Consider the following 19,433-nt stretch of genomic DNA (forward strand, 5'->3'; position numbering starts at 1 on the left):
AGCTGTTATGGACAAGGTTTAACGTGTGTCATAGAGAGAAAATGATCATCACGAAACGGTACGCGCTCAATCACCACCGAAGCATTCTGTACAGATGGTTAACAAGAGAAGCTGAAACGTAGTGGGACTTGCCTAATTTCTGTGGCACATACACGCAAAGAATTTTACAGCAGAGCTGTTATGGACAAGGTTTACGTGTGTCATAGAGAGAAAATGATCATCACGAAACGGTACGCGCTCAATCACCACCGAAGCATTCTGTACAGATGGTTAACAAGAGAAGCTGAAACATAGTGGGATTTGCCTAATTTCTGTGGCACATACACGGCATAAGAATTTTACAGCAGAGCTGTTATGGACAAGGTTTGCCGTGTGTCATAGAGAGAAAATGATCATCACGAAACGGTACGCGCTCAATCACCACCGAAGCATTCTGTACAGATGGTTAACAAGAGAAGCTGAAACGTAGTGGGACTTGCCTAATTTCTGTGGCACATACACGGCATAAGAATTTTACAGCAGAGCTGTTATGGACAAGGTTTAACGTGTGTCATAGAGAGAAAATGATCACCACGAAACGGTACGCGCTCAATCACCACCGAAGCATTCTGTACAGATGGTTAACAAGAGAAGCTGAAACGTAGTGGGACTTGCCTAATTTCTGTGGCACATACACGGCAAAAGAATTTTACAGCAGAGCTGTTATGGACAAGGTTTAACGTGTGTCATAGAGAGAAAATGATCATCACGAAACGGTACGCGCTCAATCACCACCGAAGCATTCTGTACAGATGGTTAACAAGAGAAGCTGAAACGTAGTGGGACTTGCCTAATTTCTGTGGCACATACACGGCAAAAGAATTTTACAGCAGAGCTGTTATGGACAAGGTTTAACGTGTGTCATAGAGAGAAAATGATCATCACGAAACGGTACGCGCTCAATCACCACCGAAGCGTTCTGTACAGATGGTTAACAAGAGAAGCTGAAACATAGTGGGACTTGCCTAATTTCTGTGGCACATACACGGCAAAAGAATTTTACAGCAGAGCTGTTATGGACAAGGTTTAACGTGTGTCATAGAGAGAAAATGATCACCACGAAACGGTACGCGCTCAATCACCACCGAAGCATTCTGTACAGATGGTTAACAAGAGAAGCTGAAACGTAGTGGGACTTGCCTAATTTCTGTGGCACATACACGGCAAAAGAATTTTACAGCAGAGCTGTTATGGACAAGGTTTAACGTGTGTCATAGAGAGAAAATGATCATCACGAAACGGTACGCGCTCAATCACCACCGAAGCATTCTGTACAGATGGTTAACAAGAGAAGCTGAAACGTAGTGGGACTTGCCTAATTTCTGTGGCACATACACGGCATAAGAATTTTACAGCAGAGCTGTTATGGACAAGGTTTGCCGTGTGTCATAGAGAGAAAATGATCATCACGAAACGGTACGCGCTCAATCACCACCGAAGCGTTCTGTACAGATGGTTAACAAGAGAAGCTGAAACATAGTGGGACTTGCCTAATTTCTGTGGCACATACACGGCAAAAGAATTTTACAGCAGAGCTGTTATGGACAAGGTTTAACGTGTGTCATAGAGAGAAAATGATCATCACGAAACGGTACGCGCTCAATCACCACCGAAGCGTTCTGTACAGATGGTTAACAAGAGAAGCTGAAACGTAGTGGGACTTGCCTAATTTCTGTGGCACATACACGCCATAGGAATTTTACAGCAGAGCTGTTATGGACAAGGTTTGCCGTGTGTCATAGAGAGAAAATGATCACCACGAAACGGTACGCGCTCAATCACCACCGAAGCATTCTGTACAGATGGTTAACAAGAGAAGCTGAAACGTAGTGGGACTTTGCCTAATTTCTGTGGCACATACACGGCCATAGAATTTTACAGGAGAGCTGTTATGGACAAGGTTTGCCGTGTGTCATAGAGAGAAAATGATCACCACGAAACGGTACGCGCTCAATCACCACCGAAGCATTCTGTACAGATGGTTAACAAGAGAAGCTGAAACGTAGTGGGATTTGCCTAATTTCTGTGGCACATACACGCCATAAGAATTTTACAGCAGAGCTGTTATGGACAAGGTTTGCCGTGTGTCATAGAGAGAAAATGATCACCACGAAACGGTACGCGCTCAATCACCACCGAAGCGTTCTGTACAGATGGTTAACAAGAGAAGCTGAAACGTAGTGGGATTTGCCTAATTTCTGTGGCACATACACGCCATAGGAATTTTACAGCAGAGCTGTTATGGACAAGGTTTGCCGTGTGTCATAGAGAGAAAATGATCATCACGAAACGGTACGCGCTCAATCACCACCGAAGCATTCTGTACAGATGGTTAACAAGAGAAGCTGAAACGTAGTGGGATTTGCCTAATTTCTGTGGCACATACACGCCATAGGAATTTTACAGCAGAGCTGTTATGGACAAGGTTTGCCGTGTGTCATAGAGAGAAAATGATCACCACGAAACGGTACGCGCTCAATCACCACCGAAGCATTCTGTACAGATGGTTAACAAGAGAAGCTGAACGTACGCACTAGCTCTGCTGTGGCCCAGCCTTGCACGACTAGTGCAAGCTGCACTACTTTTTCTTTCTTTCTCGCCCTTTCTATCTTTATTTCTCTTTCTGTCTTGCTATCTGTTTTTTCTATCTTTCATATCTGTTTCATTCTGTCTTTCTTTCTACCTCTCTCTGCTTCTTTCTCTTTCTGTCTTGCTTTCTGCTTTTTCTATCTATTTTTTTTTGTTTGTTTCTTTCTCTCTCTTGTTCTATCTTTTTATGTCTTTATTCCCTTTATTTCTATTTTTCTCTTACTCTTTCTTTCTCTCTCTGCCTTTATTCCCTTTACTTCTCACTAATTTCTATCTCTTTTTTACGTGTTCGTTTTCTTTTGACACTCACACCTGCTGTACACGGTAGTGAGGTTTACCCCATTCCTGTGGTGCATACCCACCTGAGGAGTTTTGCACGACGGAGCACAGGTTACCGATAGCTTAAAAAGCTTCACTGTAAAGAGAATGAAGAGAGCGCGTGCCGGTTCATGATGATGATAGTTTTTTACGACAGAGCACAATTTACCGACAGCTTAAAAAGCTTCGTTGCTAAAACAATGCTCCCTAACTATCGATATGTAGCTATAATACATAATTCTATATTTCTTCATGCGTTGAAAACATTTCGGAATTCCCTCAGCTCACCTATTGGCTGTTTGCTCCCCTTCATCCTTTCGTGACGTGTCGTTTCGTTCCATCACAGAATGTGTACAAAATAGCTCCCCTCTTGTTCTTTATTAAATTTTAGTGGTATAAGAGAGCTTGCTTACTTCTTGACGCTTAGCCTCCAATTTCAACTGCCACTTCAGAAATGAGTCTACCTGTGGTTTTGTTCATATCCTCTAAATGTCATTTTTGTTACTGTTCCATCGCATTGCATTTGTTCTGAAGTTCAATCCCAAGTTCCTCCGTTCTTGCTGTAATTACAACTAGGTTGACCTGTTTTTTAACGATTAATTTTTTCCCTGTTCTCTGCAGGCTGAGTGTGATATGTGGCCTCGCCAATCTACGATCACCAGATTATATCCTGCCTAGTACTTCTATGTCCAGTATTATGCTTGGAGTTTTGCACATTAAGAAATCTATTTCGTTTTTTCTTGTTTCTCCGTTAGCGCTTTTTAGTTCCACTTCCTATTCTTATTCTTTCCGAAGAAGGTCTTCATTATGCGGTGTCGATTTCTTCCTGCATATAAAATAAACTAAATAAATGTGAACAACACAATATGCTGCCTGCAAGAACTCTGCCGTAGGGGAAGACAGAAACAAATCTTTTAAACTTTTACTTTAAATACCACTTACAAAAAAACACTATGTTCGGGTGGCACTTTTTCATGCAGAGCAATGACGCACAGAGTCTAAAGCAGCGAGGGCAAGGGTGGTCAGCTGTATGTGTCACATACTGACCAACCTCACACTATTTACCAACTGAAACACAGAACACATAGTCAGGCATTCAGAAATATCTCTGATCATTGCTCAAGGAATCGTTCGAAGTACCTTTAGTCCATATGTGACAAGTAGTCGACACCATTAAAAATAAAATAGTGCAGAAATGACATGAGAAGCATAAACACATGTAAGTGTAACTATAGTTACATGTAACTATAGTTGCATACTCTCTGCTCTCAAATGAGGCACATTTAAAAACATGCTTCGAGGTGTGTGGGCAGCAACTGCCTGGCCAAACGTTATAGTTGTCAAAGTTCTGTTCCGCTCAGTTTTGAGCTGTCAAAGCACCACATGATGGTGAGAGCACTTACAACAACCAAGTTCCACATTTTAGCAGCTTCTGCAACTGTAGAGCAGACAATGCTGCAACCTCCGAGCAGCATCAATTTCTGTGGTTCATTGTAGAGCAGGTCATACATGACTGTCGCTGCTAGGCCGGGATTGCACTGCAAATGAGAGCAGCAAAATTGTTTGTTAAGGTCTCCTTGAAGAGAACCAGCAGACGGCCACGTTTACAGCACAATCACTTGGTTCGGCACAAACACTAGACAGGCAAAGACAACACGCAACTATGCTGTAACCATTACGTTTGAATAGACCACGCAAGGTACGTGGTCAGCTCGACAAATTGCTGAACGGTTATAAATTCACCCTTTGCCAAACCAAATTCCAGCGAGAATCAAACATCTGTCAAAAGAGGAGCACTGCTCGAAATGTCAAAGGTCGCCTGGCTACGCGGTGTGCCTCATGAAATGTGTGTCAAGGACAACGAACCTGGCTGTCCCTCCAGTCAATTTCGAGCTTGTAACCAATCAAGAGGTCCGATCGCTTGTTCACGTCTTCCAATGCCATAAGCGCCGCTGGAAGACATCCTTGACCGCCGAGCCAGCCACCATGGCCCTTCATGGGGAACACTGCCGCTATGTACAGACTCTTGAGGTTTTGTACTCCCGTCTCGACTTTTTCGTTCGGTTGCAAGGGGCTCACGTACTGCAACATCGCGGCCAAACACAGCAGCGCGGACAGCGAATGGGCACAAGTTCCATCCATCGCGTTCATTCCTACGGTGGCCTCTCTCGGTCTATCGATCGCCGCGCAGGGCTATCGCTCCGTGCTGTTCAATGCCGCAAACTGGGTGAGTGGATCACCGAGGCCGCGCTCGTGAGCGTCCCTGCCGCCGACCGGAGTCGCCTTGCACTGCATCCGCACGATCGAGACCACTGCATTGGCTAGACGCAATTAGCGAAGACGAAAACAACTTGCTGCCACTGCCGGCGTATGGGCACAACTAGCAAAACAAGCACACTTGTCAGCGGACGCCACAGCGCACCCCCACCACCACTTCCCCCACCCCCACCACACAACGCGCGAGGCACCAGCCAACAGTCCGAACGCGGCGAGAGGGGTGAGAACCCTTGGAAGAGAGCGAAGGAGTTCGGGAAGAAGAAAAGACGGGGAGGAGAGGGAGTTGCTGGGCAACCATAATTTCATAATGCGCAAGATGGTATCTGTTTAGCACCCTTAAAAACCAACTTCCTAAATATGTTGCTTATACGACAATAACCAGCTGATATTTTTTTTCTTAAAGACAAATGCCGCCTTTCAGACCTAACTATTTTACACCGATATCTCACCGCTGCCGCAGCGTACCACCACTGATCTCCACTAGAAGGAGCAGTGCAGCGTACCGCAGCTTTCTGTGCGTTAGCGTCACATGCAACCAACCTTGGTGCAACATTGACGTCATTCGAAAACAAACATGGCAGCGCCTGAAAGGTAAGGCAGGCACGTGGGTTGTGTTTTTGTTGGGTGGCAGCTGATGCCGGGTGGTCTCATGGGCGATGTTAAAAGCGTTGGCCCGTTTAGCAGGACGTGCCTGCAGTGCGGCAAGCCGTCCAAGTATTGCTGTCCAAAATGTTCAGCCCGATCGTGTTCCCTGCCCTGCGTGAAGCAGCACAAGAAGATCGGCGAGTGCGATGGAGTCCGCGACAAAACAGCTTACATCGCGTTGGACGGGTTCACAGACTTGGATCTCCTCAGCGGTATGTGGTGGAATATCTTCTCTATCAAGACAGAAAAGCGCGCTTGGTTTTCATTGCTGGGTCTACAGCGCGTCAGCATCACGCGATTACTAAAGTATTGCTTTTAGACCCGGTAGATAGCCGCACAATATGAGCAAGCGTATTTTTCTGAGACGCAAAAGAACAAATGCGTAGCAAGGAGGCAATCGGCGGTTTGCAAAAAAGCATCAGCTTACCTGCAAGCCTTTTTTTATAATGGTTTTACGTCCCAAAACCATGATAAACTTGGGAGAGGCCGTAGTCGAGGGCTCCAGAAATTTCGATCAACTGTTGTTTAACGTGCGCCTAAATGCAACATCCATCTAAATGCGTTCCGGATTCGATCCCGCGACCTTCGGGTCTGCAGTCGAGCACCATAACCACTAGACCACAGCCATTTCAATACACAAAACGTAAGGCGTTTTGTATGAATTAAACAAGAACCAAATCCAGCCAGCTGCACTTCGCGAACACTGTCGAAACAGCGAGGCTTATACCCGTCATTCATTTCTATGTTTTTCTAGTGTTCCCTTCGCTGGCGCTTAGCTGCGGCCTCCCTTGCGCGAACATCGCGGTTGGCTCGGCGACGACGTGTCCGTTCTCGCGTCAGCTCTCGCTGACGCTCACGTTGGGTGGCTTCTTCATCAGCAGGACGAGAAATATTCGCCATTCTGAAAGCGCAAACTCCTGAACACTGACACGCTATTTTACACTCCACTGCGCCTCACCGTCACCCCATCTTAGCGGGTTTCTGGAAGGTTCACCCCTCGACATCCTCCGCCCTCGCAGCACGGCGCAGCCCTCCCCTTCCTAGCGAGCCTAACTCTCGCCACACTGCAAGGCCACGTGATCACTTCTACGCCGACCCCGGACATGAAAGCCTGGACTAAGAACAGTATTAAAAGACATACTGACATACTGTTTAGACTATTTTACATAAGATGTGTGGGCGCCGCCACCTTGGGCTGTTAAACAAATGTTTTCTTATTTATGTATTTTGCGACGTGAATTGGTAAGATCGAAAAACGTCAAATGCACCAACCCAACCATTATCATGCGTAGACATCACCTGCAGTGCTCTTGGTTTATTTGTTAAAGATGAAAGACGGCAAGGTTAATAGCCCAGTATGGCGGCACTGAAACCCATCCGTAATATAGTCTCAATGTAGCACAATAAATGCTTACATATGTACTCCTATAACTGAACAAGCTAGAGTCAAGCGATGTTCTTCCCTGCAGGAATGCTCAAACGAACGCTGCTTGCACTTTGTTTCAATAAAAGTTGCGTCTGTGCTGTAATGTGAGTGTAGTCAATGTGCCTGGTAAGCTGCCATGGTGGTACGTAGTTACGATGATCAGCTGCTGACCCAAAAGTCGCGGGTTCGATTCCTGTCGCGGCAGTCGCGTTTCGATGGAGGTGGAATGCGAGAGGCCCGTGTACTTAGATTTAGGTGCACAATAAAGAACTCCAGCTGGCTGAAATTTCCGGAGCCCTCACTATGGCATGCCTCATAATCATATTATGGTTTTGGCAAATAAAAGCTCAAATATTATTGTTAATGTGCCTGGTAAGCCCACGATATGCACACTACTCAAATTGTGCAATGACGTTGATCCACCTCATAGGTCTTGGCTCACAGTGTGGCATAAGCAGCTACTCGCTGACAGCTTCACATGAAATCTGTTCCCATATGTGTGGGATATGCCAGAATATTTTTTTCTTTGTTTTGTGAAAAATATGCTTCCGCATATTACACTGGTTTCACATGGCGCACTTTTAACCGTGATTGAGCGTGATCTGGGTCACATTTCTTGACCGTGATTGACAGCAATCGAAATGACTCATTCATGCACTACGAAGGCTTGTCCACCAAGCCTCTTGATATGCCTGTTTTTGTTACTTTCAAATGCAATTTAAAAATACAAATCGTATTCAAATCGTGAAAAGAATGATCAATTGTGTCACTATAATTCGTACTCTTTCATTACCACTAGGGTCTAATCACATAGTCTGGCTGGTTTTCAGTCCACCTCCATCACAAGTTTGTGTTGGCTGCCATGATCCTTGCAAGCGCTCTCTCCTAGCAGGCCTTTTTAATGGCAAGAGGGGGCACATCTTTATTGACTTGCATGGGAGTACAAAAGCTGACATCCTTGGCTGGCAGTGCATTTTTGGGGGGTCACGCATATTTACAACAACCCAGAGGGCATTATAGCAGCACCCAGGGAGCCTTTGTTGAAAGGGGATGTCTGTGCAGTGCTCATGTAGCCAGTTTTGTTGACATGAAAACCATTCTGGGTCCCGCCTTACTTGACGCTCTTTGAAACCGAAACTGCGACTGGGCATTATAAAACAGTCTCCAAATAAATAACCTTAGCATGCTAAAGCAAACAAGGTTTCCAGCGGTGATAAGTGGGTCGTTAGCTATCTATCGCAACAGAAAAAACAAGATGCAAAATTTTTACGTCAGTACTTTAAACTGCACTGCCTGGCCAATGTATGCAGCGGCATTCATCCTGCTGATTAAGATAGCTGGCACTACAATGTGGCAACATGCACCAGTCATAACATTAATGTATAGTGACATTTATGGGGAGCTCGCAGAGCCAGAATTTGGATATGAATGAGAAATAGAGCACCTAATAATGGACTCGGTGCTCAAAGGGGCTCCACTAGTACCTGCCTTGAAAGCAGTGGTGTGTCTGTTGATCTGGTTCAAGTTACTGTGCATTGCTTGTCAGGCACTCATAAATTGTGTTCTTTTACCCACTCTTCTCTGGTTCAGATTATCGGTTTCTTGAAGAGTCTGCCAGGATCGTTGACAGTGCATGCAGAACCAAGCCAGCATTGGGTGTGTATCCGCAACAGAAGAGCCTGCCAGGAGTGAGTCATGCATTATGCTTTGCCATTAGTATGTTTTTCATGAGATTACTTTGATAAGTCTCTTCTTAGTGAATACTTCAATCAATCCTTAAAGGGACCCTGCAGCACTTTTCCAAGTAATCATTAGATGACTCACTACAAGAGCTTAAGGCCTCACAAATCTTGCTGCAACATTTTCTCGAATCTGTCAAGTATAAGTGGAGTTGCAGGGATTTGTTGCAAGCTCCGAGCACTTTCTCTCTTTCATCCTGACAAGTGCATTAGAAATTACACAGGGAGAAACGATTTGGGGACAGGAAGTTATGTCAATAAGTGTCATGGCCTTGAGCATATTACACGAGCCCTCTGCCGGCACATGGCTGCCATGGCACCTACGTGGCACAAGCAAAACAGCTGTCATGCTAAAGTCCGTCCAAGCTCAGTAAGAACTTGGTGCCTACCAGCTTTGTCCTGTGCCAGCTAGGAGCTTAGAGTAGTAGCCAAATCCAGATAGCACATTTTGATGCAATTTCAATTGATTAACTTTACAACACGTGATGTCTGCCAAAGGTTTCAAGTTCGCAGCAGAGTTCTTCAATCATACCAGTTGTGAAACTCCATTCCTAAACCAGGACATGAACATAGGCATAATTGCAGAGGATAGCAAACTGATGCACCACCTTGAAGTGATGACAGAAAACACAATGCATCCCCATGATCGCTGCAGTCTTTGCTGTTATTGCACGAGTCGTGGGAGCAAAAATTAGGAGATGTGCTTTCAAGAAAGATCGAAGGGTTCTGTGGCCACAGTATCATCTGCAAAATTTAAGCCACAAGCATACACTGTTACGTTTGGCCTTAAATTTCATCGAGGCAGACGCCATTGAGCGTGCAGCTATCTACCAGAATGCTGTCTTCCCCCCGTATCGGCGCTTAGACGGAGGCAGGAACGCCGGTTCTTCCTGGAAGAGCTTTTGCCAAGCGAGCGGGCAGGTCGCCGTGGATGGATTTCCCAGAAAAAGGACGTCGGAATTCAGAGACCCCTTTTTGGCTTGTTGTTCTCTGCGTGAGATAGTACCGCGGGAGAGCTTCTCACCCAGCCACTTCTGCCTCCTACCCTACCGCAGCAGGGAAAATTAACCTGTGCCGGAGGGAGCGGTCTGCGTGTCTTCCGGGATTCGACACACCTGCTTTATCGTGCGTTTTGGTCAGCGTGGGATTGCGCCGTTGAAGACGCTCCCATCAACCCAGGTGGGGCCTTCACCCGAGGCAGACATCATTCAACGCTTCTTCCGAGTATTACCGGCAGTGGAAGCGGAGGTCATCGGCCCTCCACCCCCAACTCCCCTTTGGACTGAACTCCTCGCCGACCTTCTCACCTACGAGTCTTCGGGGCGTGGCGAGTGTATTGTGTGACTCTTTGCCTCCTTTCAGGAGGCCGGACGTCAAGACGACCGGTCACCGGATTGGCGGGAGACGCTGACACCGGTTTGCCCGTGCTTCTGCAGTGACGGTCTCGGGGCTATAAAAGCCGAAGACTTTTGACGTTATTTCTCTGCTCTCTCTTTTCACTCCAATCCCCTAATCATGTAAATAAATCTACGTTCCTTCTTGAAAGAACGCACCTCCTCACTGGGAATCATCGGCTATGGGGACGGACGGCGGGAGCCAGCTACCGTAACGAGACCTGCCGAACCCGACTCCTTACAACTGGTTGGCAGTGGTGAGATGGACCTTGCGACCTGGTGCTGCGTTTGTGGTGAGTGCTTGGTCTTTGCTATGACTTTCCAGGCTTCATTTTGCGTTTACACTTGAGTAGTGTAGAAGCTGGATTGTGTTTTTGGGGGTTAGGTAGATCACCTAGTTATGCGTAACAAGTGAGTTTGAGGGATCACCTAATTATGTGTGAGCAGGACCAAAGCAAAGCGGCAGTCATGGATTTGAGGACGATGCTGAAAGATGAACTTTTGTTTGTGTGCGAACATCTCGGCATCAAAGTAGAGAAAAAAATGGCAAGGACGAATATGTGGAAGCTGATTATTAGGGAATCCAGTGAGGAGGACATTAACTGCACGTTAATAGCTTTCAAAAGGTTTGAAGAGCGAGAAAAGAGAAGAGAGGAGAGAGAAAAACAAGAGAAAGAAAGAGAACGCGAGCGAGACGAAGAGATTGAAAGGTTGGAGCGTAAAGTCGAGGCAATGCGGCGGAGAAGTCAGACGTCCGCAGAGGTTGCGCACGAAAGGTGCGAAGAAGTGGCGAGTGCGGTGCACTTTAAAGCCACAGAGAAAGCCGCTCCTTGTGAGATACCACCATGTAAAGGTACGCGTCTCTACGAGTGCGACATGCGCACGGAGCCTTCTGCAGAGAAAACCGAGAGACAGGTCGCGGATAGTGAAATCGCGCCTGGTAAATGTACGCGTTTCTCTGATTGTGCGAAGGCCGAGCAAATAGAATACGAGACCGCGGCTGGTATCGAGTCTGAAAGGATTCCGAAAGGCACTCCGTGTGGGACCGAGGCTGGTTCCAGCCGCCCTAATAGGGTTATTGAGGAGTTGGAGACTTCCCTCGCACCCCAACACGTGAATGGCCTTCCGGAAGTCGAGGGAGAAGAGGACAACGGTAGTCCTAAACGTAGCGGTAACGCGACGCTCCAGAAAGACAGCACTATGGCAGAGAGCCTCTCTAAAAAAGTTCCTTTTGATAGCGGAGGAAATACCCCAGAGTGTGAGAGGGTAGAGAGCCATACTGTCGAGAAGGGCCCAGCTGTAGTTTTTGCAGATGAGAGCACAGATCAATTGGTCCGACAGTGCAACGGAGCGGAGAAGTCGAATGACTTACGCAAGAGAGAAAGTGGCGCACAAGCATCCATGAGTTGTGAAGATGCCGATGTCGCAATACAGAGTGAAGTCCACCGTAATCGGGGAAATGTTCGCAAACGTCGCCGCAAAAGAAAAAAGCGGACTCGTGCGGCGCCGCGAAGTGTTGAGACAGGTGGCACACGTAAGAGCGAAACACAGGACAGGCGAGCGGGCAGTTTGAGAAAACGCCCTTTGAGGCGTACAGTCGCAGAAAGAAAAAGGACAGGTCATCGGGCAGTTCAGGGAAACGTCCTTCGGGGCGCGCAGTAAGGTGCAAGCGGCGAAAAAGGGGAAGCGGGGGAGAACAATGCGCATCTCCAGGACGGAGGGTGCCTTTGACAGGTACAAGTTTGCGGGGACAACCATGTGAACGCAAGGCAGGAGGAGCAGAGCGCCGAGTGAGAGCAAGTGAGAGCAAACAAAAGGAGAGGATTGCCACTCCTTCCCCCGCGTCTCTAGCATCCCCTTCACCTTTGTGAAGGAAACCGTCGGAATTCCCGAATGAGGCGTGACGGAGAAGTACAGCTAATGGCGCGCGCTCATTGTAGTCTCTGGCGATCTGAAATGCCGCCAAGACCGCGACCGCCACGAGTACGACTAAAAAGGGGAAGAAAGCTGTAAGCTTGTCGGAGAATGTAACAGTTTGTCGAAAGAATTTTTTTTTGTAAGGTTATTTTAGTTTGATGTAGTGGTCTTTTGTAATCTCCGCGACTAGTTTGTTTAGCTAAGCAGTTTCTTACTTTTGGTATTTTTAAGCGATGTATGTGTTTCTTTTATTGAGCCTATAAGCATTGTGCGAAATAGTTGTGGGCGCAATATTATGAGTTACTTGTGCGGAAATAGTGACCCGCACGGAAGTGAGCTGACCGCGTAAGATGAGTCACGGTAGTCATGAGTGAATATTGGTACGACCGCTAATTGTGAAGCACTGGTAGCGTTTGTCGAGCAGAACTGAATTTCACTTGTTTGTGTTTTTATGTATAGCGCGAAGTATAGTATACCGTCACCCATTTTAAGGGAGCAAATGAGCAATTTGGAGGCAGGTTTTAGAATAAAGCCAAGGCGGTTTTTGAAATGCTCAGGTTTGGCGCTGAATGTGGCTGTTTTAGTGGACCACTGTCAAGATTGACAAGCATGTGGGACCGGATATTCAGCACGAATCCAACGCAGATTACGTCAGGTGCTCCCGAGGTGTACGGCATCAAGAGTTATTTTCTTTGAGTGTTGTTTTTCGTGAACATTTAGGTTCGGTCGCGTGTTTAGAGAAGTGAGTTACTAGGGATGTGGCGTATGGCTAATTGTGTGGTTCAATGTTTCAGCGCTCTATGAATGAGAGCAGGGTAGAGCTAAAGAGCACAGCAGAGCGCAGTGCGTTCTTTATCAGAGCGGCTCTCAGGGACGGGTAGCATTGACCACACGAGCCTGTTAGTACGCGATATTTATTCCCTCTGTTTTGTTTACTTTCATTGATGGCTTACACGTCGTGTGATCACGTAAGCTGAGCGTTACGCTTTACCGAACATTAAGGATAGGGACACGTTTCAGACAGTTGTATGACGCAACTGAATCTGTTGTGAAAGAGTTTGCGAGTACATCAGGTTGTGTTTCAAGTAGGTAATAGCGGCTACGTTTTGAGTTAATTTTGAGTGAGTGTAGAGAATACGCACAGATATTTTGTGTAGATTTTAGGCAGCCTTCGTGTGAAAGCTGTGTTGTTGGTTGTTTTTCGTGTAGTTAGATATGAGAAGGTAACGCTACATAGCAGTGCGGATGGTAGGAGCAGACTTACTTGTTTTAAAATTGGTTGTTTCAGGGATCTAGAGCCAGATTATATCTGCTTTTGGTGTTGTTTTGCTTGGACGGCCAGAATGATTCATCTTGTAGGCATCTCCTCATTCATGAGTGTTGTAGCTTTGGCGGCACAAAATTCTGCCAAAATTTTAGAGTAGCGGGTTTTTCATTTATTTGTGTGTCTTGAGAAGCCTGGAGAGTTTTAGCGAGTCCAAGGCACTTGATCGCGGCATGGCATTGTGTTGTGTGGTTCACTTTGCTGCTGTCGATCATTGTGAGGTCGTTTGGGAGTTTGTTGCGAGTTCGCAGTTGCGGTTCCAAGACAGGACGTCGTCCTCGTCACCAGCCTTTCTCTTCGTGCCCAGCGGTTGTGAGCGCTGGCCAGCCGAGATTTTCCGGGCGGCGGAGGAGCTGTTACGTTTGGCCTTAAATTTCATCGAGGCAGACGCCATTGAGCGTGCAGCTATCTACCAGAATGCTGTCTTCCCCCCGTATCGGCGCTTAGACGGAGGCAGGAACGCCGGTTCTTCCTGGAAGAGCTTTTGCCAAGCGAGCGGGCAGGTCGCCGTGGATGGATTTCCCAGAAAAAGGACGTCGGAATTCAGAGACCCCTTTTTGGCTTGTTGTTCTCTGCGTGAGATAGTACCGCGGGAGAGCTTCTCACCCAGCCACTTCTGCCTTCTACCCTACCGCAGCAGGGAAAATTAACCTGTGCCGGAGGGAGCGGTCTGCGTGTCTTCCGGGATTCGACACACCTGCTTTATCGTGCGTTTTGGTCAGCGTGGGATTGCGCCGTTGAAGACGCTCCCATCAACCCAGGTGGGGCCTTCACCCGAGGCATCCATCATTCAACGCTTCTTCCGAGTATTACCGGCAGTGGAAGCGGAGGTCATCGGCCCTCCACCCCCAACTCCCCTTTGGACTGAACTCCTCGTTGACCTTCTCACCTACGAGTCTTCGAGGCGTGGCGAGTGTATTGTGTGACTCTTTGCCTCCTTTCGGGAGGCCGGACGCCAAGACGACAGGTCACCGGATTGGCGGGAGACGCTGACACCGGTTTGCCCGTGCTTCTGCAGTGACGGTCTCGGGGCTATAAAAGCCTTTTGACGTTATTTCTCTGCTCTCTCTTTTCACTCCAATCCCCTAATCATGTAAATAAATCTACGTTCCTTCTTGAAAGAACGCGCCTCCTCACTGGGAATCATCGGCTATGGGGACGGACGGCGGGAGCCAGCTACTGTAACGAGACCCGCCGAACCCGACTCCTTACAACACATACTTCTTACTTCATCCAAGCAACATTGCTTGCGGGCTTGAGCACCTGAACACAAAAAAGTGCCATTTATTAGCTTGTTTTTCCTTCTACACATGGTGCCACCATTAGCAGACCTCCACAATTTTGACCGATGGTGTGTCTGGATTTTGGTACATGGAGCCTATCAGGAGTTTCGCAACTTGTATGATTAAAGAACTCTGGTGATTACAGAGATTACCATGTCATTGCTTCTATTGTGCAGTGGTGGAAGTCTAGACTTGCTTATGTGCAGGTTGTAAGCTGTGTTTTGCCTAAGCATCAACAGCAGGTAGATTGGCCTCTTGTGAGGTCACCTTTAGCTTCACTTTAGGATGCTTTGCTCTTTGTTGCAACTGTGCAATGGGGAGAAAGCTCAGTTTGACTCAATCGAAAGATGCATGATGGTGTTTGCATGTAGGAGACAACACGGAGAGAATCCAAAACATAATGATCCGTGGGACGATTTTAAAAACGTATCTCTGGCCAAAGAACATGTTGGCCAAGTTGGATAGAAAACAACTCCAACGTCACCCAAATGACTATAGGGAAGGAGCGTGTTTCATTGTCATCTTTGTCATTTGTGTCGTGTTGTACCTATCTTCATTTTTGTGGGTGCTACTGTGCTATGCTGGAACTTCAGTGCTGGCAGAAAAACTGTCGGGAATGGAGTGGCAATCAAACTGTTAGCACACATTAAAGGAACACTACTTGTTGTGTTGATAAACTGCAAGAGTATTAAAATAATGACACTGTGTGCGCCGTGCAAGTTCACACGAGCCATGTGGGTGTGGACATTTACTTTGGAAATCAACAGGGAAAGCATACACATTACGTAGATTGGAGGTGTAGCTGCAAGGAGGATAATAAATGGTTATTCAGCTTCCAAGTTGCTTTTGGCACCGCTGTTGTCTTCATGTAAAGGCAGAGGACCTCAACACTTAAGAGGACTCACCAGCTACAAAGCAACGCAGATTTGAACTTTTTGTGTCCATAGATCACAGCAGTTACACACCACCAAAAGGAGGGAAGTCAGAGTACACTCTAGGCGTGTAAATCTCAGCAGGGCAAGAAAGTTTTAGCCATTCCCCTTCCGAAAAGTAGCGCTGCTTGAAACTTGCCCGGGAATACCTCAGAACACAGTGAACGCTTTGTCTAAAGCCCTTTCTAGGTTTTACACCGGCTAAGCCATAGCAAATGCAATGGACGGCTTCAGCTTTGTCCTCCCCGTACCGTGGGGTGTAAGCCATTGACGGCCTAGCGACCCTCCAACTTCTCCGTTTCACCACGTCGCTCTCGTAGTAATCCAAACAGTGGGTAATGACTAGAGCTGTGCGAATAGCAAAATTTTGGGTGCGAAGCCATTTCAAATGAAGTGTGAATGCGAATCGAATCGAATGTTTTTCTAATACTTCGAAGCGAAATTGCAGAAAAAAAAAGTTAGAGAGGATTCCTAAGCATATTCTTATGAGATAGCAACATGAAAGTGTTTCTTTTCGCTAGGTTGATGAAGCACTGGCAGGGTGGTGTTTCACAGTTGTGTTATCGAGCATGAGGCAATGTAGAGGCTGAATTCTATTTATGTACATGATTTGGTGCAACCAAAGTGTTGCCGACAACACTACACGTGCTAGGCAAAGATGCCATTTCCTCAGCCTCTCCTCCTCTTTCAACTTCTGTGGAAGCCCAACTGATGTGGCGGACAAGGGTGTGTGTGCTCCCTTAAATTCCGGAGTTCCAAATCTGCCTCGTAGACGTCGATATATACGAACATCTGAAATTTTGGATGCTAAAAAGCTTCGGCTTCCGATTTTTTGGACTTCCTGCCCAAATTTCAGGTCCAAAACAGCATTAATTGAGCCCCCACCACTGCCACATCTTTCATCTCCATGTTGGAACCAGCGTTTTCTTGAGTTAGTACATTTGCGACCGTAGCAGAGCTTGAAAGGCAGCTTTGCCGCATTATCGGGGTGTGATGAGGTGAAGCATATTGAAAAATCTAGGGACCACTTCCAATCGGACGTTGACAGTCTCTTAGCAAAGTTCGACCGTAACGGAGCGTGAAAGGCAGCTTTGCCGCATGAACGAGGTGTGATGAGGTGAAGCATATTGAAAATCTAGGGACCACTTACAATCGGACGTTGTTCTCTTGGTAAAGTTCAACCGTAACGGATCTTGAAAGGCAGCTTTGCTGCAATACCTGGGTGTGATGAGGTGAAGCATATTGAAAATCTGAAGGGGTCACTTTCAATCGGATGTTGACTGTATTTGTTTTTGGGAAGTTCGAATAGTAAAATTCCAGTGCGAATCGAATCGAATAGCAAACACTATTCGAAAAATATTCGAAATTTCGAATATTCGCACACCCCCAGTAATGACCTGTCTTCACAGTTGTCTGCTGCTTACTGTGAGAGGCTATCGGACGTTTTCAGCAGCCGGTTTGGAAAATATGCGACGCACAGGCACACTAAGGTGATAATTTTAATCAACTTTCCCCTGTGCATAGAAGTTACTCATTGCCACCAATCACAGCGCATGTTTCTCGCTTCGTTCTTTCACTTCGTGATAGAGCACTGCATGAGATTGGGTTTTTCTGAAAGCCCCAGCATACACCGCAATGAAGAGCGGGCACAGCAACGTTGGAGTAGGGCGTAATATGTGTTTTCATTAACTTCCTGAATGAAATGTTGTTAAATAATATTTACAGCGTACCAGATTTATCTTTATGCAGAACCATCTCACCACGATTCACAACTGACTTGCCGTAAAAAGCAACATTCATAAAAAAAAATGTTTTTTTTTTTTTTTTTGAGCACGCCTTGCGTTGTTTTATTCCTGAAACACTTCGATCTGCTTTCTTGCCATCTAGACAACTTAGGTGCATAGATAGGATGGCTACTTTGAGAACATTACATTTCCAAGAAAATTTAAAGATCCGAGAGATTTGTGCACTTCTCCCTGTTTTATAATTGAAGAAAACAAATTAATTTAAAAATTTTGTCTATGAAAACTTAATGTTGTTTGGTGGCAAAAAAAAAAAACAGATTCATAATAATGCGTGAAAAAGATATATATATATACACACACGCACACACATGCATACACAGCATACTTGGCAGGAGAGTGTTTGGAAATTTAGGATGGCAAGCGAAAGAAACAATTTTTTTTTCGCTAAAGACAAGCAAGGGTGTTCATCACGGGAACAAAATCAAGTATAAAACTGTTTAAAAATTACATCGAAGGTGGTCGAGCGCGAAGACTGGGTCATTTGGCAGGGAATGACCCAGCGCCACCACCCTGTGATGTCACGTTGCGAAAGGCACGTGTCGAGTCATATACTTTACAGTGGCCACTCAACTTCAAAAAATGTTTTCTTTCCAAAAAACAAACCTTATTCTGATCTACCCATGTGTAGTTGCCGCCTCGAAGAACCAGTTTGCAGTAGCTGATCACATTATTATAGCCGAAAATTCAGATTTGCCTGCTTCCCTATGACGTTTCTAAACAACCATGATGTCTCGCTTGTCACATAATTGAACCTGCATCTTCCTGATCGACAGAACGCAGCAGAAGCACACAAGTCTCTTGGCTATTCTCTGCTGCCGAAGCTGCAGCCATCCGCGCTGTGCCCGGGCCACCACAGCGAATCCCTGCGAGCACTGAATAGGAGGATTAGCTAGCTACGGACAGGGAAAAATTTCTGAACACCGAGGACCTCTCGACACCCTGCTTAGAGAAAGTGCTGGTAGCTGAAATGCTGTCGTGACACCGAAGAAACGCTGCTTTGTTTTTTGGCCGCACACCTGCATTAGCCCCGCATTCCACTTCATTGTCGCGTGGAACAAGCTTGAGAGATGGCATGAAAGCGCTTAAATGGGAACAAAAAAAGCAGACAGCCTTCCCCCCCCCCCCAAAAAAAAAGGAACCAAGCTTGTTCAAGCTCACTCAGCAAGTCCCTTACTTTTTTCCACTGTGCACGAATACAGCCACACGAGGTGTTGGTCGTAGAGTGTAGGATCGCCAAATATAGGCGGCACCAGGTAACCATGTCATGCCTGTTAAATTTCGCGCGAATTTTAAATCCATACTGAAAGTACACACAACACTTTTGGAGCCTGTAAAATGCAAACCAGAGGCTTGATATGCATGACAATTATACCATAACAATAAGGAAAGAAAAAGGAAGGAAATGTTGTGGATGAAATTTAGATAATGGAGCTATTTTCTTTAGGAGACAACAAGAAAGAGCCAGACGTTACAAATTACAATTTTTCAGGATCTTTGGCTATGGTCTGTAAAAAAGTTAAAGCCTGAGTAAAATGTCTGTCCGCAACATTTCCTCCATATACTAAAACAGTGCCTAAAACCCCGTGTAAATCTGACCAAATTTGGGCACGCTAGGGCTTCTCAAAGTATGCATGTCTTCTCTATGGGTGCTCGCACTGGTGAATTCTCTTAAAGAGGAGACAGCTAAGTTAGCTGGTTGGTCATACTTTAGGTCAGAGGGCAGAGTACTCAGGGGACGTGCAGGC

The 19,433-nt window shown here is 46.3% G+C and overlaps 2 protein-coding genes across 3 annotated transcripts in view; one reads left to right on the forward strand and one right to left on the reverse strand.

The window, feature by feature from the left end:
* Positions 1–5,433, reverse strand: part of LOC119395962 (gamma-aminobutyric acid type B receptor subunit 1) — a 75,017-nt gene extending 69,584 nt beyond the window's left edge. Inside the window, exons 1-2 of one of the 2 annotated variants that reach the window (XM_049415811.1) lie at positions 4,813–5,433; positions 4,350–4,484 (exon numbers count right to left, since the gene is read on the reverse strand). In XM_049415811.1, coding sequence (XP_049271768.1) covers positions 4,350–4,484; positions 4,813–5,097 — 420 coding nt within the window. In that variant the 5' untranslated portion in view covers positions 5,098–5,433. The remainder of the gene's footprint in view (positions 1–4,349; positions 4,485–4,812) is intronic. The other variant, XM_037662992.2, reaches the window with a different exon arrangement.
* Positions 5,434–5,791: 358 nt separating this feature from the next.
* Positions 5,792–19,433, forward strand: part of LOC119395972 (box C/D snoRNA protein 1) — a 32,245-nt gene continuing 18,603 nt past the window's right edge. The window contains exons 1-2 of the mRNA XM_037663003.2: positions 5,792–6,080; positions 8,885–8,982. Coding sequence (XP_037518931.1) covers positions 5,858–6,080; positions 8,885–8,982 — 321 coding nt within the window. The 5' untranslated portion in view covers positions 5,792–5,857. The remainder of the gene's footprint in view (positions 6,081–8,884; positions 8,983–19,433) is intronic.

Source organism: Rhipicephalus sanguineus, chromosome 1, assembly GCF_013339695.2.
Source record: "Rhipicephalus sanguineus isolate Rsan-2018 chromosome 1, BIME_Rsan_1.4, whole genome shotgun sequence".
NCBI classification, from domain to species: domain Eukaryota; kingdom Metazoa; phylum Arthropoda; class Arachnida; order Ixodida; family Ixodidae; genus Rhipicephalus; species Rhipicephalus sanguineus.